The 23,518-nt window shown below is 43.1% G+C and overlaps 1 protein-coding gene across 1 annotated transcript; it reads left to right on the top strand.

Moving 5' to 3' along the window:
* Nucleotides 1-2,037: 2,037 nt before the first annotated feature.
* Nucleotides 2,038-23,163, top strand: DAPP1 (dual adaptor of phosphotyrosine and 3-phosphoinositides 1). Its single transcript, XM_059844168.1, has 9 exons — nt 2,038-2,190; nt 10,389-10,511; nt 13,680-13,813; nt 16,519-16,649; nt 17,934-17,981; nt 18,221-18,283; nt 20,237-20,322; nt 20,861-20,948; nt 21,933-23,163. The coding sequence occupies exons 1-9, from the start codon at nt 2,129-2,131 to the stop codon at nt 21,981-21,983; spliced, it is 786 nt and encodes a 261-aa protein (XP_059700151.1). The 5' UTR covers nt 2,038-2,128; the 3' UTR covers nt 21,984-23,163.
* Nucleotides 23,164-23,518: the final 355 nt, after the last annotated feature.

The raw sequence follows: 23,518 nt of genomic DNA on the forward strand, positions 1-23,518 counted from the left end.
CTCTGCACAGCACTCACCCTGCACACGGAACCACTCCTCCAACAGGGATGCCCGTGCTTGGGAACGGGACCAAAACACAGACACTGAAGTGTTCTGGCTTTGGGGAAGTACAAGCTGGCAATCTGCAGCCTCTCTGTCCAGTGGCTAACCTGTGCCAAAAACCCAAAATCAAGTGGACTTCATTAAAGGGAAAGACGGTCTCTGCTGCATGAGAGTACAATTTCTGCCTTTTTTTTTTTTTTTAATTTTTAGATTTTTTTTTCCCTACAAATGAAGAGGAAACATTGCACTCTCAGGTGCAGAGTAAGAGGAAGTGTCTACTCCCAGATGGGAACCCCCTCCCACCACAACACAGTGATGCACAAAACACAATGGTGTACACAAAGGCTGGAAACCACCTTTGAGCCTGCATGGCCGAACTTTTAAGACCATTAGTGATAAAAGTAGAATTTACTAAAATTTAGTTGTGGCTCTTTGTTGCTTGGAATTTAATTATTTTTTCCTTCTGTGCCTTTTCCTCTGTAACCCAGAAATTTTCATAGGTGCTTTTCTGCCTCTAACAGTAGAACAGACAAGACAACCTGGAATGGGTTAATCACTGGTAAATCAAACACAGAACAGGAAAACAATAATAAATAAATCTATCCAGCAAATACAAGCAAACCATGGACACATCAAAGCATCTATTTAACAAATGTTGTGGATTTCAGAGTCAGGTTACCAAAGAGAGTATCAGATCACAAGCTTTCAACAAGCAATAGAGGAAGGGGAAAACTCAGGAAAAGGAAAAAAGTATTTTTCCCCGCTAAAAACTTTAGTTTTCCTAGTAAGGAAAAAAACCCCAGCTCATTCACAGAATCTTTATCTACAACTGAATGTCTGCCTGTCGACATGAACAGGTAAGTACAGAAGCAGAGCACCTTGCAGCCACAATTAGAAACTCAAAGGACAGTCTGATCTGACGCATGGAACCTCTCTGAAGATTTTTCCATTTGGGAGTCTAGAAAAGCGCTTTCAAAACTGATTCCCCAAGACCAGCAGGATCTGCTAAAAAAATCACGTTCCAAATGACTCTTAGCTCCATACTGAGCATGCAGTTCATAGGACTGCTGGTGGGAAAATAAGTAGCTGTTCCATCCTCTCTGAATACCAGTTTTTTCAGAAACAACTTTAAGTCCTGGACACCTGGTGAAAATTTCACTACGACTGGAAAGGAGCATTCTGTCATTGTCTTTTTTTTTTTTTTTTTGGTGGAGTCCTGCCCTTTTGTCAAAAAAGTTTAGCAAGGAATCTGCCACACCTATAATAATTACTGTCCATGAAGTATCAGGGAATACAAATAACTTCTATATTGCAGGAAATTGTTTAAGCATTAGAAAGAACAGACACCAGATAATGCTCAGAAATTTCTCATCCACAGAGCTCAGTCCTCTTGATACTTCCAAAGAGGGAATGAAGCTGTACATTTCTAGCAGTTTATGTTCCTATTCCTGTTTCAGAAAGAGAGCGTGACCCCTTCAAAGCCTGCACGGATGATCGCCACGGAAATCAGCGGGTCCGGGCGCCGGGGCAGACCCTGGGCAAGCAGCATCCCCCTTCCCTGGCAATCCAACGGCAGAGCCATGGAAAGCTGTAAGGCACACCCCCCCTGGGCTCTGGGGGCTGGCTGGGGACAGAACTGAGCACCTGACACTAACAGAATAATCCACAAATTTCACCTCCACAGATTTCCTCGCTGAGCGCTTCGGTGGACACGGAAGAGACGAGGGGCACTCACGGATTGATTGCAGGAGAAAAACGAGCGGACAACGAAACGCTTTGGAATACGACCTTCTGGGAGGGACAGGTTAAAGCAACGGGAGGTATGAATTACTCTGGCGACAAACCAAGGTGTGTTAGCAGCATGGGAGCCACGCCGGGCACCGCTGGGAGCTGCTGCCGAGGGCGGGGGTCTCACCGTCGGGCCGGGGCGCTCCGGGGCGGCGAGGGCCGGGCCGGGAGGGGCCGGGAGGGGCCGGGAGGGGCCGGGAGGGTCCGTGTCCCGCCCGGGGAGGTGCCGGGTCCCGCCCGGGGAGGTGCCGGCCCGCACTTCCTCAGCCCCGCGGAGGCGGCGGAGCAGCCGCGGAGCATGGCCCAGCGCCGGGAGCCGCGTCCCGCCGCGCCGCTGGAGCGGGAGCTGCTGGCGCTCGGGTAAGCGGCACCGCGGGGCCCTCGGGGACAGCCCTGGGCGTGCCGGGACACCCGAGGGGCTGTCGGCGTGGGAGCTGCTGGCTCCGGCTGCTGGGTGTCGTGGCGAAGTGAGGGCTGGGGAGGTGACGGCGGGTCAGTCTGAGCGGGACCGCCGAGGCGCTCCGGTGCTGTGGGCCCGCGGAGAAGCCCAGCGCCTCGTCCCCTGATGGATGGGGGTGAGGGGCTGGCACAGGGGACCGGGAGAAATAAAGAATAGTTAGAAACCCGAGAGCGCGGGCACACGGTTCGAATGTAGTGGGGAGCTGGTGGCAGGGGTGCACCTTCCCTCGGAGAACCTCTGCGGCCTCGAAGCCATCGCCATCGGATAGAGCCCGGGGTGGGCCGTGCCACTTCCCTGCGTTCCGAGGGAGCACCAAACCCACACCTGTCCTCAGATCCCTGCCCTCCCTGTGCCTTCAGCTGCCTCCTTGTAGCTGGGCCTGGGCTCTGGTCTGGAGAGCTGCTGTCCTTGCTTGGTCCCGGGAGGCAGCAGGATTCCCAAAGGTGCCCGGGGCCTCAGGAGGGACGGCAGAGGACAATTCACAGCCACTGCGAGGAGGACATCACGCTCACCGAAAAGCAAAAGCCCAGGAGCAAAAAGGAGGGCTGAAGGTTGCAACAGACCTTGTTCCCTGTCTTATGTGACTCGCCCATTTTTTTCTGCCAGTTAGTTTTGGTTTTTACAGGAGGAAGGCTTGGGTCACTTTGTCACCGGCAGCATTGCTGTGGGCAAGGAGAAACGGGCTGGAGGAGCAGCACGGGTGGGCACAGGCAGGGTGGGATCAGTGGCAGCAATGCAAAGGGGAGGCAAAGCAGAAGAAAGGCCAGTGATCATTCTGACAAAGCAAAAAGGCTCTGGTGTCAGCTCTGCATTCAAAAAGAACTGATGGAAAAAGTACAGGTGTTTTGCTTCCCGAGTATTAATTGGTGATTCGGACCAATTCATTGCTTATTTTTGTGGTTCGTTCACTCAATGAACAAATTGGAATACTATCTCCACTGGTGCTACTTTCCCATATTTAAAAGAACCTTTTAATGAAATGCCTGGTAACTGAAGCACCTAGCAGGTACAAAATTCAGTAAAGTCACTTTGCAGTGGTACCCAGAGTCGCCATTTTATACCTTTTCTTTACATCTGTAAGATTGCGCTCATCCTAAAGCAGAGTCTACAGGGAAGAAGGAAAGAAAAATTAGTTGCAGCTATTACCAGACTTTTACTGATTTCCACAATGTGGTCTGAGTTAATATATGCCAGAAACATGTGCCTATAAACAGCAAGGGGTTCATCCTCATAGATAGTCTTGTAGAAATACAGCTTGAAGTGGTGCTTAATGTGGTATCCATAAGAAGGAAAGGGTACAAATTAGAGGGCTACAAATATGCACTTTTAAAGCTGTACCTTCTTTATTTTACTTCCACTTCAGTGGAAAACCTAAACTTTTCACCCTTCCACAGAATACTCAGCATCTCCTTCAGGGAAGTGTGTTGAGTTAAATGCTTTAAAGTTGAATAAGTAATGCCAGGTAAAGAATCCCTCCAAATTATTAAACAAGGCCCTTTCTTTTCACCTGGTACTAAAGCCACTTTTCTTCTCTCTCTTTTTTAAAATTTTTTTTTTTTGCCTAAAGGTGCAAAAGAAGCCCTCATGCAGCAGACATTCCTGTAGCACAGTCTGAAAGATATCCTAATGTAAATACTTTTTCAGCTCTGACAAGTAGGTGTATCACTCTCCAGACCATACAATTAAATTTTCAGTCATCACAAGGGTTTTCCATCCTAAACTCGGTCCCCTACTCTCACACTGCAGAGTTCCCCTGGCAGCTGGTGCAGTATCCAGCACAACTGAGACCCAGTTCTGGTGAGGAGTGTGTGTCCAACAGAGACAATGGTCATTCAAATGAGAAGCAGCTTCAACATTCATGTACCTTTGGGGGGAATTTGAAGCAGTTTATTTTAAAGCTTCTGCTTTCCGGTACAAAAATCAAAGGAGTTGGATAAGGTTTAAAGAAGTGTGAAATGGGAAGGACTTTACTCTTAAGAGAAAAGGCTGAGTACCAGGATATGCTCGTAGTTTACCAGGCTAGCTGCTCAACAGAATGGAAACTTGTCAGCAGTGTAGGGAGAATTCAGATTACAGTCAGCTTCCTTGTATTGATGTGTATATAGGTGGACCTAATGCTCAGTGAGAAGGAAGATCAAAAGCAGAACACGTTGTTAAAAACTTGTTGCCTCACCCATTAGCTTTGTCCCTAAATCTACCAAAATGTTTAAAAGGGAACTCTGAAGTTTGCCAAAAGAGACATAAGCGCCTTGGTTTAAAAGGAAAAGGAAACTGATAATGGGATTCTTCTCTGAAGGCCTCTTTGGCTATTGCTGGAGTCAATCCCTTTTCCAGTTGCCTTTGTTGCTGTTGGAGCTGAAGCACAGCCAGAAAACAGCAGCGTGGAGCTCCTGCGGCTGAGCACGCACTGCGAGGTTGGGGAATTCCGCTGTGCAGTTACTTGCGCAAGAGGTGAGAATGTGGAGTATCCCGTCATCCCGGTAATTACAGGCGGCTCTGGTAGCACAGTTCCCATCCCTATACAGCTTAGTCTGGGTGACACTTTGCTTATCAAAAGTGAAAGGCACGGGGCAAGAGAAAACAAATTTTTGTAGCCTTTTTTCCCTTTCTACAGTCCAAACTTTCTTTGTCACCCCTTGCAGCAGAACTTTTATGCCCTTTCAGGTCTGACAATACCATGACAGATGATATTTGTAGGGCTGGACAATACATTCCATGCTTAGTTTTAGTTACAGAAGATAAATTAAGCCACAGGCCTAGATCAGGTGATAATAAAATTGTGAAACTGAGGAACGTTAGACTGGAACAGGGTAAATGGTCATAAGAATTTTTCAATCTCTATTATCTAATTTAAGGAAGATAAAAATTAAAGTGACTAGAAAATGGGCCAAATAATTGGTGAAAATCAGAATGAAGGCAGTTGAAAGAAGGGGGAGAGAAAATGGAAGTGAAAAGCAGAAGATGAACTAGTGAAAGTCTACAGTTAGAAGACAAACCTTAAGACTGGATACTATGATGTTATTTCCTCTTATTTCTATTTTAAAATTATTTTCCCCATATAATGGCTTCCTTATATTCCAGCAAAGTACTTTACACAGTTTTGTGAATTTCAGTCTAACAGATTGAAAGGATGTCTAATGAATACCAATTTGGTTGCCTGACATCTGTAACTTTTGTCTTAGCATTCTTGCCTTTTTGGAGATTCTCTAGAGCTCTGTCAACTCATGCACCATTAAAAGCATGGCCAGAACTTCACTTTTAGTGATGTGAGGTACAGAGTACCCTTTTGCAATTTTCAGATGGTGGACAATGTTTCTAGGGTGTGATATTAGGAAAAAAAAAAGTTAAATCCCAAACTGCTAAACTTGACAGATAAGAGCTGGAAGTTGCTGAAATACAGAGTGCCAAAAATAGAGAACTAGTGAGTCAGTTTTACAGTCATTTTTGGAGCACAGGCGTGTGAAGGGCATTGCATCCAGCCAGAGGAGATAAGTCAGTGCTTTCCCATGCACTCCATCCAGATGGGATCTACTGTTTTAACCTAAGAGTGGGAATACATCTTTGAGGCTAGAATATAGTTTCAAAGTGTGAGCAAATTCAACTCCTTGTGGTAGAAGACATATTTAATTAAAAAAACAAACAAACAACAAAACACAAAACTTGCCAACATCTACCACCGCAAAAAACCCCCCACAAACAAACAACAAAAAATCCAGTCAACCAACTGAGGGTAAGTAACTGCTGTGAGTACTACTGGAGTGAAGTCCTACTGGGAGCACATGTGGCTGATCTTCCCAGTAACCTGGGTCGTTGTTACCTTTCCGAGGTGGACAAGAGATCAGTTAGACTTGCTGTGTTCCTGCTTAGCTCCTGCAGCTCAGAGAGCCAAAGTGCTTTCCACCCACCTCATGGTACCAGCACTATTGCCCCTGCTGCAGCAGGGGAGGGACCTGCTGGGAAGAGAGCACAGCTCACCCAGCTGAACACCAAGAATCTCCTTCTTGCTTCACAGAAGGAACTTTGAATTGCCTGACTTTTCCACAAAAGCAAGCCAAACATGCACACAGTTTCCAATTCTATCCAGACTACACCTGTCTGAGAACATCTGATAAGGACACAAAAACTAAGTGTGCCTCTGCCTATTGCATTTATCTGGTAGCTGGGCATACTGCAGAATTATCACTCCAAACACTCGCACCAAATAGCAGCCAGGACTTCCAGCCGTGCTCTCTTTTGGTGCTACTATCTTTCATTTTTGTGAGAAAGAAAAGCAAGTGTTTCTACTGGATGTTACACAGTTTGCACATAAAAATGGCTCAGAAGAGAATTATGCAAGTCACTCAGCATTCACCCTTTCATGGATGAGTGTTTGTGTACTCTGTTATTGTTAAAAAGTTTACCCACCTGATGCAGCAATACAAGTTTATTCAGCAGCCCCTATTAAAACAGGCAGATTTTTTTTTGCAAAATATCCACATGCTTTCTTTGAAAACAGAATTATCAGAAATTACAGATGCCATACCTAAGGGTGCTCGTCTGCAGAGGACACAGAAATGAAGTTTCATTAACATTTTTCATTGGAACAGCTTGGGTTGTTAAAGAACGAATGAACATTTTGAGGATGATGTTCTAACCTGAATAATGAGTTTCCACCCCAGACTTTGCTGTAACATATTCCTGATCTTCACCATGGTGCAGGTAGCTCTACTTGCTGCATTAACTACAGAGAGATCTTCCTAAGAAGAGATTTTAACGTGAGTGCATCCTGTTGTGGAGTTGTGATGGTTAGCAGAGCCGCAGAGGCACAGCTGGCCAGCACAGTCACGGCTTGTACTACAGCAGCCCCCAGCTTATTCCATGGGGAAACACCACTGGTCACTGGAGGGACAGATCTTCAGGGCGAGGCTGAGTGCTCTGATGAGTTTGGGCATTCTGGGGCACCGGGTGTCTCATTTCCTTCTCCTTCCTGTAAAAGCTGTGAGTGAAGTCCTTCCTCTATGCCATCACCAATGCACTGTGGCATAATGAATAGGCTGGTGTCTGAAAATGCTTTCTTTTTCAAAGAGTGCCAAAAGTGATCTCACTGGCTGTGCTTGCCCATCCTAAGACATGTCTTCCCTGGCCATTCCAAAGAGCAGGAAGGATGGCATGGCCATTCAACAAGACACACAGCGAGAACACAAGCGTGCTTACATGGATGGGATAAAGAGATTTATGTCATTTAGGATGAAGTTAAAGTAGCAAGAATGGATAAATGACAGCAGCTATAAACTCTGAGCCTGAGATTGCTAGTCAAATTGTAGAAAGGGAACCCCAAAAAGTTGACCACACTTTTTTTTTAATAGAAGAAATGAAATAATTAGAAAAGAGAAACCTCCCAGAAGTATGTATACATATCGGGAGGGCATACAAGGCCAAGGGCAGCCAGAAGAAGTGGGTTTGAAGCAAGGAAAGAATTTCATCTATCTTTCTTCTTGGGTTTCTCAGAGAAATCTCAATCAAGAATCTCAGGCAATTTTTACACTACTGATGGTTTTGAGTCTGAAAGGTGTCAAAGTACAGAGCAGATTTCTGGACTTGTTTTGTAGTGAATACAAGACAATATAAAGGTGACTTTTGGAGTGACCTTCAGAAACATCCCAATTATCCAACATTATCCATCATGTTCAAACCCAAAGATTTAAGACAATTCACCTTATGAAGGACTTTCTAGGGGCTTCAAAGAAATGATTGTTTGTAAAGTATTTTAATTTCCTTAATTCTTGTTTTAAGACAGCATGAAGGTAGATACAGTATTGTGTTTTGTATCAACTGTTTTCTGCCCCAGCGTCACTCAGAAGACAACCTAAACTTCAGCTCAGGCTTGATTGTGAGAGCAGACTGTATGGGTGTGTATTTGCTTACCTTCCTGGTGGTTTGTGATGCAAATTCTAAATTTTCTTCAGCATTTTAATATTTTACCTGTGTTTATGCAATTGGAACAAAGTTTGTGAGACCATTTTCACAGTGGAATATTGAATTAACCTGATCAAGCTATCTGTCACAGTCAGGAAGAGAAAAACCCCAAAACTACGTGTAACAGTCCCTTTGACACCAAGATCTGCATTACTGTCTCCCATCTACTTCTATTTTTTTGACCTGAACAAGAGGAACATAGTAACATTTGAGGGATTTTTGTCTGAGACAGCATATTTGGGCAAGAAACTGGTACAGCCTTGTCAGCAAAGTTTTAAAAGTGTGCTTTCAAACAACATTATTTTCCCAATTAAGGGGCTTGTTGTTGGTTTATCTATTTTTTTTTGCATAGTAGTAACATTTCATTAGTCACTGGTCTTTTATGTGTAAAGAGAGTGTGAATTTAAACACAGCATTTTTTAAACTTAAGTGACTTCTCTTTCAAGTTTAGTAAAAGGGTGTTTTTTGGAAATAAGGTAACAACGCAGTTATGAGCAACCTCAAACTAAATCTGCCTCCTTCCTGACAATGACCACTCACAGATTTTCTCAACATCTGCTTCTTTCGCACAGAAGTGAGCCAAACAGTGTTACGAAATCCCACCCAAAACACAGTGCTGCATTCTCAGCTGCAGGTCTGGCCATGCTGGTACCATCCTGCTCACATCAGGAATGATCTGACCTTTGCCTGTTCCTTACTTGGGCAGTTAATCCCAAAGCGGATTTTGGCTAACAGGTGTTCCAGAGGATGACACTTTGACTCTTTAAATATTCATTATTTTATTCTACTGTGTAGATGGACCACATTCTAGAGCCAAAACAGCAATGCCCTGCCTGTATTGAGTTTCACATGGATCTTCTCTTCCTCTGGGTTAACAGTCTGGAGTCTCTCATAAAGCAATTCATCAGCCAGCTGGCCTTTCAAATAGGCAGCCGTCCAAATCCAGAGTTAAAGCTTTGTGTGAGGTGCCAAGTTTGGTGGAAACTTAGGATGAACAGCTAGGGAGAAAGAGGATACAATTACACCTGGTTTCATTTCTGACTGTCACACTACAAGTTGTGGAAAGGGCTGCCATGGCACTTCTGCTTTCAGTGGAACTGTGTTTCTTTGGCTGAAGCAGTGTCAGGCTTTGCTCCCAATGCTACAGGCATTTAAAAGGAAGGGAAAGGTGACCTGGCACCACTCCACATACAGACAAGGGAAGCTTGCTCCCAGCAGAGCCTTGGGTGTAGTTTCCCTCCCTCCTGCTCCAGAGCCTTGTGTGTGTGCATGGCTATGGTTATTATCACGTGCCTTGCAGGATTTCAGCTCCAACCTTTTACAGCTCCAGCTTTTTGTGTTCAGTCTCAGGCTTGTTTCTAGTGAGATCCTTGTCTCTTGTAAAAAATTGGGTCTTTCCATTGTGGAACATTCTGAATGGAAACAAACTCATAAACTACACTTCCTGGACTTCTTTGCAGGGTTTTCTCCCTGTGAAGCCCTTGCAAAAGTTTATGAAAAATGAAGTAAATTTTCACTGAAGATAAATTGAAACAGTGTTTAGATGCTTTCCTTTCTTAGTTAGATCACACCTGGCCAAGAGCCAACAGCAGCAAGATATCTTAATTTTCACTGAAATTTTATCACTTAATTTTGTTCCCTTTAATTCTAAGCTTAGGCAAGCATGTTTAATTGCAGTTCTTGGCAGTGAAGATGCATTGAGGGAAATTCAAAGTTTATGAAGAATTTAAGCACTGCCTGTTTGCCCAGAAGAGGATGTGTACCAAAGAACATACATATGTCAGGAAGTGCAGCTTCTGAAAATAGACAAAGGATTCTCTATGGCCCCCAAAGCTGCTTTCACCTTACCAGCACAGACCTGGGTAATTTGTTGCTCATGCAAGCAGAATTTGCAGAGTTTTTATATCCAGAAAAACAGTCAGCTGTTTGTACACAACTTTGTGTTAAGGAAAAATAGTTTTTTGACTGTATCAAAAGGTGGCCACTGCAAGGGGCACAGATCTGTGTAATCTCTGAGTGCCTGTGAGGGTGGTGGTAACTCAAAATTGTAGAGGAAGGACTGCAACTAACACTGCTTTTTCTAACCCTGCTCCAAAAAGCAGCATCGGAATGAAGGATGCTTTAACCCCCTGTGTCTCCCCAGGTGGTACCATGACAATCTCACCCGACACGCAGCAGAAGCGCTGCTGCTCTCCAACGGGAAGGACGGGAGCTATCTTTTGAGGAAGAGTAATGAAAGGGAAGATTTGTACTCCCTCTCTGTAAGGTGAGCTATGGACAGGGTGAACTAATCTAATGCTGCGCTTACTTCCATGTTTGAATGTCACATACACTACAAGTTTTTCTTTTTCCCTAGGGCTTAAACTATTTTGAAATATATTCCTATTGGTGTAATCCCACTGAATGACATTTTGCTAGAGGAAAAAAAAATGGATTGGATTTGACAACTTCTATAATTTTTCCAAATTATGAATTAATCTTATTGGTAGGAAACATAATTCTATAGAATGGCTGTAAATTTTCAGTCTGCACGATAAAAATCTGCATGTCAGTTAAAAGAGCTTAAGAAACAGCTGGTGGGAGTAGAAAAGTTTTATGATGAGGACATGAGCAGCAAAGATTTAACAGGTGCTAATCTTACTAGTTTCTGAATCCCTGTATAGGAACCATCACCTCTGAAGGATGATCCAGTGTTTGGCTGGTTTTACTCCTCTGTTCTGTGCTAAGGTTCAATCTTAGCCAGGTCTGTGTGACTAAATTGAATAGCATCTGGTGAGAGATCAATGCCAGGGCCTTGAAGTCAATTACAGCAGTTTAGAACACAACTATTCAGGATACAACCAATACAGAGCAGAGGAAGCCTGGCCTCGTTACTTCACGATGGAATCACATTTAAAGAATCTCCCAGAAGACGAGAAGCCGGAACAATTTAGCAAGGCAACCTAAGGAGGCATTAGACACACAAGGTACTTGCTGCACATTGGCTGGGTGGAGGTAACCAGCCCGAAAAACATTTGTAACCTTTGGCAACTGTATGATAAAAGCAGCCTCTAGCCAAAAATTTGGTGCATGCAAGCTCATTCCTGCTGCAAACTGAGCCTCTGAACAATTTGTGACCACAACTCAGCTGAATCACAGTAACTTTCTAAAGTCACTTTGATCTGTGTAATGCTGCTGGTTATTCACACCCCTGACAGGAGCACAGCATATGCCCTTGAGATTGTGGCTTTCTGCATATTCACTACCAGGAGCTGTTACAATCTGGAAGAGCAGTTGCTTGAGAACTGAGGAAAGTCCGATTTGCACATACCCTGCTCCCCAGGAAAGGCAACAATGAGGTCTTGGACCCACTTCTGATAGAAGATCTAGGAGCAAGTGTGCCTATACACACACTGTTGAAATTATTACCACTGTAGGCAGCTATTTATACAAAGGGTGCCCAAAAGATCTGAAGGTGATGTTACAAAATGAGTATTCAGAGTAGCAATGACTGAATTCAGTGCAAGTGTTGCCAAAAAGAATAGGGGCATTTATAAGTAATAGCTTTCTTAAAAAAAAAAAAAAAAGTAATTTTAAGTGAATCTTTGTTTTTCTGGTTAATATTTTTTACTTTAAATTGTTAAGGATTATTTGAGATAACTACCTCAGCCAATTAAATATATATATGTATCTTGAAGGTAGTTTTAAAGGGCTTTCAGGAAACAACTTATTGTAATAAACCAAAATTTAAATACTTCTTTTAATAGGAAACAGAAGTGCTAATTAATGAAAATAAATTTGCTGCTTGAATAGATTCTAGCCTTAGAAGACCTGCAAAAGTCTATTTCAGGCCCATTCCAATCTCTTGTTCAGCTCTTCATGTAGTGAGAATTACTCACTGCATTACCATATGAACTGAATAGCCCAGTCTGAAGTTTGGTCTTCTATTCTGTTCTCCTAGTTTGGGTTGTTACATCTCCTTCGAATACTGATTTTGATTTTGAAGTGTTTTTCAATTTTTCTACTGGTTAGTGTTATGTTTTCTTTCAGTTTTTTGACTAATATTAGAACTTAATAGTAGAATAAGTAATTCAGTTTTGTTCTGATGCATTTCTGTAGAAAGGATAAATTCAGCAATTCTAGCTGTCATTTCCCTTCTGTCCTGAAATATCTTCTGTAGCTTTTACTTTGTTTTCTGCCTCAGCCTCACAAGGAACTTTGGTCATGATTATAGTTTGGGGTTTTTCAAGGAAAAACTGCTTAGCCATCCCTTGAGGTTTTCATTGACAGCTGTAGGAAGAGAGGTCGAGTATTGCCTGAAATCCCCTCCCCCTGCTGCATTAGCCAGTTTGAAAGGGAAGTAGGAAGCAGAGTAGAATTTGCTCTCATTGCAACATTGTCTTGAGAAATTAAACAAAAAGATAGAAACCCCTGTAATTGCAGTAGAGTCACAGCAGCTCTACCCTGGTGTTGAGTATTTGCACTTGGCTTGCTGTGCCCCGGCTGACTGTAGCACAAAACAGGGGGGGGCCCACAGAGGCCTTCTTCTTCTGTTTTCTACAGTATCATAAATACTGTTCAAAGATAAATCTTTAAATACCAGTTTGAAACCATAATCTTCTTTGGAAGTGCAATAAACAATGTTAGAGATGCTATAATTACTTTTCTTCACCACACTTTTCCAGTATATTTGCTGTGTAAGTTTTTCCTCAGACAGTTTGTTTTGGGTGCTAGTAACGTTTACAAAAGTATCTTTTTCACGGGAGAAGTATTTGCAACAAGTGCTTCACTGTCTTTTGAAGTCAAAATAATTGCCTACCCAGGAAGTGAGACCTTGCACACTTCTCTAAATGCCATCAGGTTTCATAAACAAAAGCTGCCACTTCCCTTACAGAACAAGGACCCTGGTTCATGTTTGTCAGTGCCCAGCATAGTGGAACCAATCATCCAAATACAGAGACAAAGCAAACAAATTCTAAAGCCCTAGGTCTTTAAAATTAGGTTATTAAACCTGTTCGGGTGCAAAACAGAGACAGCCTATTTTTCAAAGGGAAACCAAAGACATTTTCAGTGACATTGGGATGCTGCTTGAAAAGCAAGACATATACTGAGTACACCCTCAAGGCTGAAGTCCAGTAAGTGAAAAGATTTCATGCTATTTAGGCAGAAGGCTTGAAATCTCTTTTGTGAGTCTTTTTGTTGGTGCAAGAGTTCAATCAACCAGCTTGGCCTTTCTTGGCTTTCATCATCTCATACCTGTAAGTCAGCAACTAAAATCTGATTTTCAGCTGTGTTGAGTATTAGTGAGGGACAGTGCTGGCAGTAGTATTACTACTAGGACAGTGATTGGCAGCCTGTGATCTGGGGCCCTGCAGTGAAAGATGCTAAATAAGGACTGTATCTGCAAAATGCCTTTGGCATTTACGTCTTGACAAATCTTCCTCTTTTATTTTAGGGGTAAAGATTCTGTGAAACACTTCCATGTTGAGCACACAGGAACTTCATTCAAGTTTGGATTCAATGAATTTTCTAGCTTGAAAGAATTGGTCATGCACTTTGCAAACCAGCCTTTAATTGGAAGTGAAACAGGTAAGGAGAGCCATATTGTGTGTATGAACACATTTGTAGCATGCTTCACAAAGATCTTACTGAAAGGAGCTTCTCTTGGGCTAGCAAATAGATCTTCTGCTAAAGTGTTCATAAATTCACATTTGTATTTGTATCAAAATAAATTCCACTTCAAAAAATCTTTCAAGTTCTTTGAAGATAAACCACAAAAAGCTTATTGGGCTTTTGCCAACCAGGACTGTGAGCTCCTTTCAATTTCGCAGAGGAAGAAGGATTTCAAAATACCAGAAGGATTAGAACATTCTCAAAACCAGCAAAACCAAAGCACAGTGCTAGTGAGAAAATAAATATTCATCTATGAAGTTGAAATCCCCCAACAAGAATAAGTGGAAAAGTGACTTGAAATTGTTTCATCTCACTATTCTTTGTCCAGGGAAGGAGCCTAGAATGTTTTGCTCCTCTTTCCTGTAGGGAATGTGTTTTCAACCAGCTCTCCTGTTCTGCCTGCAATGCCATCACCGTACTGATGGCATCTGCCATCACAGTGATTTTTCTTGCTTTTAAGAGGAGAGAGAAAAGCACAAGTTTCTCCAACAACCAATGTGCTGCCTGAATTAAAAGGTCAAAATATTAAACTTGATTCCTACAAGTGACTTGAACACCATCAGACTAGAATCCCTGGAGAAACAAACTGGAAATTATCATGGCAATATCAGTTTTATTTAGCTTCAAGTATAAGAGTTGATGACATGTCAGTACAAGTTAATGCCAAAACTTCAGTGTTCTCTGTGGCAAGTGTATGCAAATAACTCAGAGCAGTACTAATTATGTATGCAAGAGCCCAGTTAAATGATAGCTGGCACGTGCAATAACTGTAACTTGTCACACACACTAAATTTGCACCAGTACTCTGCTAACCCAAACATTAAATTCAAGGGCTCCTTTGCCAGTTTCTTCCCCCAAGAAAAATGCAGTTGCACACTCAATATTGTATCTTGTATCTTTCAAAACACTCTCTTTTTAAATTGCTTTCAAGAGTGGTTCAAACACAGAGCTCCCACATGTATGCTCTGTGCCAGTGAGCTATTTTTCCTGGGAAATCAGGCATGCATCCACAGGCCTAGCCCTGTAAAGATTTCAGGTGACATAAAACTTGTATTTCCCCATTCCTCACCCTTTCACTGCATGTGTTACAGACACTAATAAGCAAGACATTGGTTTTGTCTGATCTCCGTGGATGAAATCAACACTTGCCACCTTTCCTAATCAGATTCTACTGGCTCTGTGAAATCTCTAAGTCAGATGTGCTACAAAATAAAAAAAATAAAATTGAATATCATATCAAGAAATCTTCCACTTTACCATACCATGGAAAACAGTAGAGGAGAAGAGAGAATTAACACTCATTAACATAATATTTTTTATACCTTCAGATACAGGTGTCAAATTTCTCCTGGGTCATAACCATGTTTTGTCAAAAATGAGGTAGGGGCTCATCAGAGTCACCTCCAATCCAGCATCAGCAGATACAGATGGGGCAGAATAATCTTGCTACAGTGCAGCTTTTGCTAGATCTTGTGTATAATTACCAGCTTATTCTGTACAATTGTCTTCGTGGAGGCAAAAAAAAAAAAAATCCACAGAGAGCTTATTAGAAAACAAATACTGTATAAAATGTTATGTTAGTCCTTCCATTTCTGCAATGGAGCTTTTTATCCATGGTGTACAGATGATGATACCCTGATTCTATACAACAGCTCAGGAGTAGTTCCTCTGGAATGTGATGAAGCTGTTCTCAATTTATTTCAAATGGTAAAGCATAATTTTTCTGCAAGGCCAGATAGAAAAAAAAAACAATATTGACTTTCCACCTACAGCAAGTTGAATAGATCACATTTGCATACACCCCCTGTGCCTGCACGCCGATTTCAGCTAGTTACTTCAAATACAATTTTTCCACTTCTCTTTTTAGCCCTTCCCATTACAGAATACTTTTAAATTACTTATACATCTGTAGGTTTCGAGTCCAAGTTGCTACCAGTTCTAGCATCCCTCCTCTTTAAGAGCTGCAATATCAGCATAAATGCAAATGGAGCAGCATTTGGTATGCTGTGACATTAAAGAATGGAGTTAGATGCTGGAGCAGTTACTATTTCAAGGATGTTCTTGAAAAGTACAATAGTACTATTGTACTAAAAGTACAAAAGTACTATTTTGAAAAGTACATAGAATCACTATTGAGAATGCAGGTTTTTTTGCAGGGAACATACAATAAACATGACCTTACTTGGAGAAAAAGAAGAATGGCTGCAATGAAAAGTTTAACTGGGGAGAGCTGTGGTAAGAACAGTTGAGGGTGATGGTAACGTGGCTTTACTGTTAGGAAGCCTGTAGCCAAAGCTCTGACAGATTAGGTGATTTAAGCACCAGCTAGTGGCATGTTGGCAAACCCCACGACTCTTGTGCCTCCTATCTAGTTTAGCATCCTGCCTACCCTCCAAGCCAGCATCTTGGGCAGGAAAGCAATTTAATAAGTCAAGAGATTTCATGCAAGCATTTGCAAGGGTAAAGGTTTTGAAAAGGTACCATCTATTTACAGTTTTCACAGCTACCTTTTGAATTTTAGGAAAAGTTGAAATTAACCATTCCTCAGAGATGTAGCTACTAACAAGTTATTTTCTAAGCTGGACTCGCCAGATGATTTACTCCTGCTCTTTTCTCTCCAGGAACTTTAATTGTGTTGAAGCATCCTTACCCACGGCAAGTGGAGGAACCTTCTATTTATGAGTCTGTCCGAGTTCACACTGCAATGCAGACAGGAAGGACAGAAAGTGACCTTGTCCCAAATGCTCCCTCAGTAAGTTGTGTTCTGGTGGGAGGGGTGCTTCTGGCCTGAGTCTAGCATGGTTGTTGGAGTGAGCTATGGAGTAAGACTGGTTATTAATCCCTCTGTGGGTTTGTAAATACAGGAAGTCTCTGCCAAACAAGCAAAACAAATACAGACTTGCTCAGTACAGGCCCATGGCAAATAAAGGCTTTTATACTTCTTGTCACTTCAATGCTGTCCCTGTCCGCAGCTGACCTGGGTGAGTCTGACTATCCAAACAAAGAATATGTGAAAGATTTTAATTCTCATGTTATGTTTTAGAACAATTTATCATTATTAAAATTATCACGAATTTAAAAAAATGCATACACGCACAAAAAAATCATTGTATGCATTTGTGCCACTTATTCTGACATTGGAGACTCACTTGAACAGCAGTTAGAGTCTCTAAATCCCTTGTAACTCATGTCTAAGTGAGACAGGTGGTTTCTCCAGAACAGTTTGCTCTGAACCAAGAGCAAAGTATTTTAATTATATACTGTATTTTTGGGGGGAAAGAGGAAGAGTTATGTTAATATGGTTAATGAAGTTGCAAGAAGAACCACTTCTGATGTGCCTCACAACCGACCCTTCAGCACCAAGTTACACTTTAACCTCCAAAGAAGCTTGACTTACACACACAACCAGTAAAAAGGTAACATTTTTTTTCAAGAACAAGCAGTAACTTGGCAAGATTTTGATTCTCAGAGGTCTCACAGCCAGGTCCCTACAGAGAATTCCAGTATCTAAGAAGTCATAAGGTCCAAGTGTCACTCATGATGCCAGAGAAACAGTTCAAACCCCAGTTTTTCAAAAAGCACACTGAACATAACAGGTTTTTCCTGTCCAGCAGGGCCTGGTTGAGAGAAGAGAACAGCTCAGTAAAACAGCACTTTTCCCTGGTTGCATTTGAGGAGCCTTTTCTGGGGATAATTCCACAGTCAGTTAAACCCCATGTGCTCCTGGTCACAACACCTACAGGGACACCCATTAACGAAGTGTAACTGCAGCTATTTTGGTGTGTTTGGCTGAGAAGGGGCAGGGCAGGAGCTCCCTGAGGGAGGCACGGCCTGGGGGCTGCCTCCAGAGCCAGCACTGCTCCATGTTCACCCTAAGACAGCTGGATCTGCCCAGGGGGACCATTGAAATGAGGGCAAGTGGCTCTGGGGAGTTTCCCAAAGAACAGATCCATCTTGCTGAGGCAGGCAAAGAGGGGGATGTGGGACTTAGAAGCAGAGCTCAGCCTCTAACCACTGTCCCTTTCTTACTTCACAGCTCGGTACCAAGGAAGGATATTTGATAAAACAAGGCAAAATAGTCAAGGTAAGGAAAACTCTTACTTGTTGCTTCCACTCTGTGATTACCCACAGAAGCTAAAGACAACATGGAGCTGAAATTGCTCCATCTGTATTTCCCTGCAGAGAGGAACAATTTGTGTTTTGAGCAACAACAAAGCCCAACTGTAAACCTGAGCAAGTCAGCAGCTTTGAAAGTTTATCTTTCCTAAGAAGTTTTAGACTAAACTCTCCCAAAGCAGTTACTATTCATTCTTGATCTTTCAGAGCTGGAAAACCAGGTGGTTTACACTGCATAGGAATGAACTGAAGTACTTCAAAGACCAGACAGTAAGTAGCAAACACCAATTCTACCTTTTAAACATCTACACAGGCAGCTGCAGCCTCCTTGTGTCTCTGGTTTCTCACAACTGTATCACAGCTTTCCAAGTTAAAGCTTCCCAAACTGTCAGAGGGGTCAAACCTGTCAATTAAACTCAGTTTTGCTGATGACTTCAACAAGACAAAGTAAGTTTTACAGCTGAAAAACATCTACTGTGCTCTGCCAGTCTTAGCTACTGGATAGAGTTTACAGGGATTTTTTACACCAAATCACAGAATAGCTTGGGTTGGAAGGGACCTCAAAGATCTTCTTCTTCCAAGCCCTTCACTACAGGCAGAGACACCTTCCACTAGACCAGCCCTGCCCAACCTAGCCTAGAATACATTTTTGTGTTGCTTTGTTAAGTGGATTTTAAGCTACTAGCACAACACAACCTTTATTTGTAGCTCAGACACAGCCTGACAGAGAACATGCTGCTAAAATAGTTCTAAAAATACTCGTGGTATCCTTTGCATTCTTTGATTTCATCCTTTTGTTTCAAGTGGTCTCACAGGATGCATAGGAAACTGTTCATTTAAAAATTCCTTCTGACAAAGGTTAATCTGCAGCATCCTTACAGTTGCTGCTCCATTTCTATCCTGATATGAGTAAAGATAAGAAACACAGCTGGAGTTTCTTTGCCCTTACAATGACTTTGTTTGAGGTTCCTTCATAAACAGCTAAACTGTTCACCTCTGCCAAGACCTGTTTCAAGCCTCTAACAGATTTTTACACAAGAGCAGACACAAGAGCCTTCTCTCACCAAACATTACCATTTCTAAACAGTTATGGTTTTGCAGGGCTTTCCACCAGTTTTCATTTCAGACTAGACAACTTGAATTAAGTTTGCAGGATAGCATTTCAATGAGCAGCGCTCCATTAGTGACTTATCAGTCAAGAAGAACTCCTGTGCTTGTCAGGACTATGACCTCCTTCCAGGCAACAGCTCCAGTGTCTCCTGGCACTCCTGTTGTTGCTGTGGGGCTGCAGGTGCCTACAGGTGGGCAGCCTGCAGCTAACCCTGGGATAACATTTGGTATCACACCACACCCCAAGGGGCTTTCTTCTAATGTAGAGTATTACTAACAGCCACTGAGTCAGCAAAAATAATATTTTTCTCATCTTTAAGGGAAGATGAGAAAGCAACAGACACCTCCATACACCTGATGAAGGACCATGGAAACAGCTAAGGGTGTTTGGGCAGAAAGCAATTACGCTGCTTCTTCGGAGGCCTTACCAATGTGAGGCTGTAACAAACAGAGGAAGAACTCTCACACCTAGGGAGAATGAAACTCCTGAGGGAGATGGGTTGCTGTTATACACAATCTAGGTCCCTACACCTGAGCTTGTCCAAAGAAACTTTTATGCACTTATATGCGTGCATGTTTGTGCACACGTGCTTCTCAGGCAGCCAAACCTATCACTTCTGCTGCAAGCACTACTTTGGCTTTACGTCTACACTTCTGCTTACCCAGCTTCATCCTTTTAAGGCATTTAGGAATTAATTAAATCCCCAGCAGCTGGCTGGTCTGATAAGACCTATACCCATGCCTTTGTCTTTGTAAACCTTAGCTGAGAGTGGTACCAGGTTTGCTGCTGTATCAGTCACATTACATGGCATCAGCCAAACCCTCAGCAGCCTCCACGTAGCTCAAACATTCCTGCTGTAGAGATCTCCCTGTTGCTTATCCAGATGTGAACTGTCCTGCATTTTTCATATTAAGCTCACTTTGTGTCATAAAATCACAAAATCATGTGATTTTATGCTTGCTAGTTTGTGCTTATAGTGTTACAGCCATTGTAACTATGCCTGGAAAAACCTGTGCAGGTGCCTGCAAGTGTCTAGATGCACTGAAGATGAACTGAGATAACCTTATCTTCTGTTTTCATGTGTCTACATTTTAAAACATTTTCTCTTTAAGGCTACGGAACCAATTCGAGCACTTGACTTAACTGAATGCTCAGCTGTGCAATTTGACTATTCCCAGGAAAGAGTCAATTGTTTCTGGTAGGTTGCAGGATTTTCTCCACATGGCTGGGAAGTTCAAAATACAAAGGGAATTTTGGAATATAACCAATGTGTGCTTCTGAAAGGTCCTTTGGTGGTTGTGAGCCTCCTCATCCTCTAACTCATAAGTCTGTTTCTGTCAGCCAGTCTCTGTCAGTCCTGCATGGCTTTGCCAAATTACTCCTGGCAAAAGGTGGGCCTATGTGTAGCGGGCATTTCTAATTTTGTGACCATCTCTAATCATCACCTAGACTCATGGATCTTGGGGTCAGACACTGATACAGGTCACACAGTAACCTCTTCTGTGCCCAAAAGTGGGTCTTTCATCCTTAGAAGGGTCCTTGTCCTTAAGGACCCTGAGCTGTAAAAGGCTGTCTGTCACCCATTCTTGGTTAACCTCCCTCCTGGTGCCTGAAGGGGAGCTCAGCCTCCCTGTCCTGCTCTGTCTCAGCAACTGCTGGCACAGGCCAGCTGGGCTCAGTTTTGGGGAGAACTGCCAGTTGTTCTAGCAACTTAAGAAAGCTTTGTTTACTTACAGTTTAGTGTTCCCACTAAGGACATACTACCTGTGTGCAAAGACGGGGATAGAAGCTGACGAGTGGATTAAAATCCTGCGCTGGAAGCTGGTAAGGTGATGTGTGCTGCTGCAGGGCATCCCAGGCAGCAGCACCTGCTACTGCCAGCACAGCCCCCCATGACTGGGGCACCCAAGGGCTGCAGTCCTCAGCACCTCCAACATGGGAGAACTTGCTCTGGCTGCCAGGCCAGCTAGATTGGAATATGCAGTTTTCACATAATCACAGAATCAATTAGGTTAGAAAGGACCTTTGAGTTCATCAAGTCCAACCTTTGATCAGTCACAACCTTGTCAACTAGACAGTGGCAATGAGTATCACAGCCACACCCTGTCTTTTCTTAAGCACCTCCAGGGATGGTGACTCCACCACCTTCCTGGGCAGCCCATTCCAATGTCTAAAAACCCCTTCTGTGAAGAAATTCCTCCTGATGTCCAGTCTAAACTTCCCCTGGCACAGCTTGAGGCTATGTCCTCTCATCCTGCCACTGGCTGCCTGGGAGAAAACACCAACCCCCAGTTGGCTACCCCCTCCTTTCAGGGAGTGATAAGGTCACCCCAGAACCTCCTCTTCCCCAGGCTAAACACTCCCAGCTCCATCAGCTGCTCCTCTTAGGACTTATGATCTAGCCCCTTCCCCTCCACTGCCCTTTTCTGGAATCAGGCACCTTCCTGAACTGAGGGGCCCAAAATTGGACACAGCAGTTGAGGTGTGGCCTCATCAGTGCCATAATTATGCACAGGGGCATAATGTATCTGCCTGCAAACCCACTTCAGCATTTTTGGGATGCACTTTTACAGGCACACTCACAAGTAAAAGAAAATCACTTCCATCTCTAAGGATGTCATTATATGTGCTTGGTAAACAATATGGATCATCAGCCCAGACCGCATGTCCTGGGTCATGATGGCAGGAATGAGGAGACAATGTAAAGGCTTGAAAGCACTAATTCCTAAAATAATACCAGGAATTGGGTGGGTTGTACTCACCCACATGCACGCAGCCAAGCAGTAATGGGCTGTCCTTCTGTTCCAGTCACAGATACGGAAGCAGCTGGAGGAGCGCAACACCACCCTCAGTTCCTAGCGGTGTGCCAGCACTACTGCTCCACGGGCAGGAATTGCCTCTCTCCAAGGGGAAGGCATTGCTTACCAGAGGGCAGCCTCAGGTCTCCAGTGCTGTCTGTGCCCCCTCCCAGAGGTCACCCAGCTCTGCACACACAGGATCCTGTGGCTCTGGGTGCTCTGGGGCTGCCGAGTCACGCGTGGGGACGGTTGCAGAACCAGAGTGCGGGTTTGATACGAGTGGTGTGTGGGTTTGACATGCGTGGTGTATGCCTGTAATACACTTAATTCAAACAGCTGCCACCTAATCACAGATGTGGTCACTGTTCAAAACTTTTTGGGATTATTCAGAGCACTCATTATTACAAGCTGCATCACAACTAAGCATCGGTATCACATTCTGTAACCTTGAACCTTTTATTTAAAACAGGTCCTTTCTGGAAACATTAAGTATCTTTTTATTACCTGTTTAGGCTTTAAACCGAAAGAAAAATGACAGAATTACATTTTGTAAATAGTATCTATACTGCAATCCAGAGAGTAGTATTTCAAGGCCCTTTTCAAAGTGACAGATGCATAACAAATTTTTATATGGTTTAGCTTTATACCACAGTGATGGCTACAAGGGAATGCTTGTTTCAAACAGCATCTGTAGGTAATGGTGAGCAGCATCATGTAAGCACACTAGTATACAAACCAGGGTTTTGAGAAATCATAGGACACACATTTAACAGCATTGTGGCTCACTAGAGAGACAAGAAGTGGATCCCCATGATGTTGGTGCTGTACTCTAAATAGGTGTTCCATTTTGGAAGCTAAATTTGACACACTGGAGAGGCTCAAGACCAGACTGACCCAGCTGCAAGATCCCCTGAGCAATCCTGTGCCTCCTCGAGGGCTGGCAAAGAGGAGGGACCCTCTCTCCCTGCACAGCAATCAAATTTATGCTGAAACACCATCCGCCAACCTCTCCTGCTATGCCACACTGCAATCTGTGTTTGGTATTGATCATGCAGAAGGTGTTTGGTAATTGCCTTTACTGAGAGAAGAGTGCAGAAGAGGAAGGCAAAAGCACATTGGAAGAAGAAAGAAAATCTAGATTTGGACATATAAGTAGCATTTTATTTCAACTTAGAAATTCAAAGTATTTGTAAATATTTTTATACAGACTGTTTTCTGAATAAAATGTCATTATAAAACTACACAGGTCTTCTATATTCTTGCACTGTATTGCTAAAGCTCTGTCCTCCTTTTTCCCTTAATGAAGCTTTAACAAACTGGCATGTCCCATTTAGTTAAAAACCTTTACTGAGTTTGTGTGAGAGAGAGGCAGCATAAGGGGAAGAGAGAGATGATGTTCTCCAACAGCATCAGTGTCCTGTGAACATGGCTTGGAAATGGAGCTTGTGGGGAAACCACAAATGTTGCCTTCCCTTTTTCACAGCAACAGGCTGCTTCACAAAACACTGGGAACAAGTTCAGCACACGGTGTCACAAACTGAAGCCAGTGAAGGAAACTGCACTTGGGTGGCCTTGGAAGCCTTCACAGACAGATGG

The sequence above is a fragment of the Haemorhous mexicanus genome, chromosome 4 (assembly GCF_027477595.1).
Source record: "Haemorhous mexicanus isolate bHaeMex1 chromosome 4, bHaeMex1.pri, whole genome shotgun sequence".
Classification (NCBI taxonomy): Eukaryota; Metazoa; Chordata; class Aves; order Passeriformes; family Fringillidae; genus Haemorhous; species Haemorhous mexicanus.

Excerpts from the sequence above, each read along its gene's own strand:
- DAPP1 (XM_059844168.1), top strand. The coding sequence starts at position 2,129 with ATGGCCCAGCGCCGGGAGCCGCGTCCCGCCGCGCCGCTGGAGCGGGAG. Across the intron at positions 10,512-13,679 it reads TTGTACTCCCTCTCTGTAAG|GGGTAAAGATTCTGTGAAAC; the intron begins GTGAGCTATGGA and ends CTTTTATTTTAG. Across the intron at positions 20,323-20,860 it reads GAAAGAGTCAATTGTTTCTG|TTTAGTGTTCCCACTAAGGA; the intron begins GTAGGTTGCAGG and ends GTTTACTTACAG.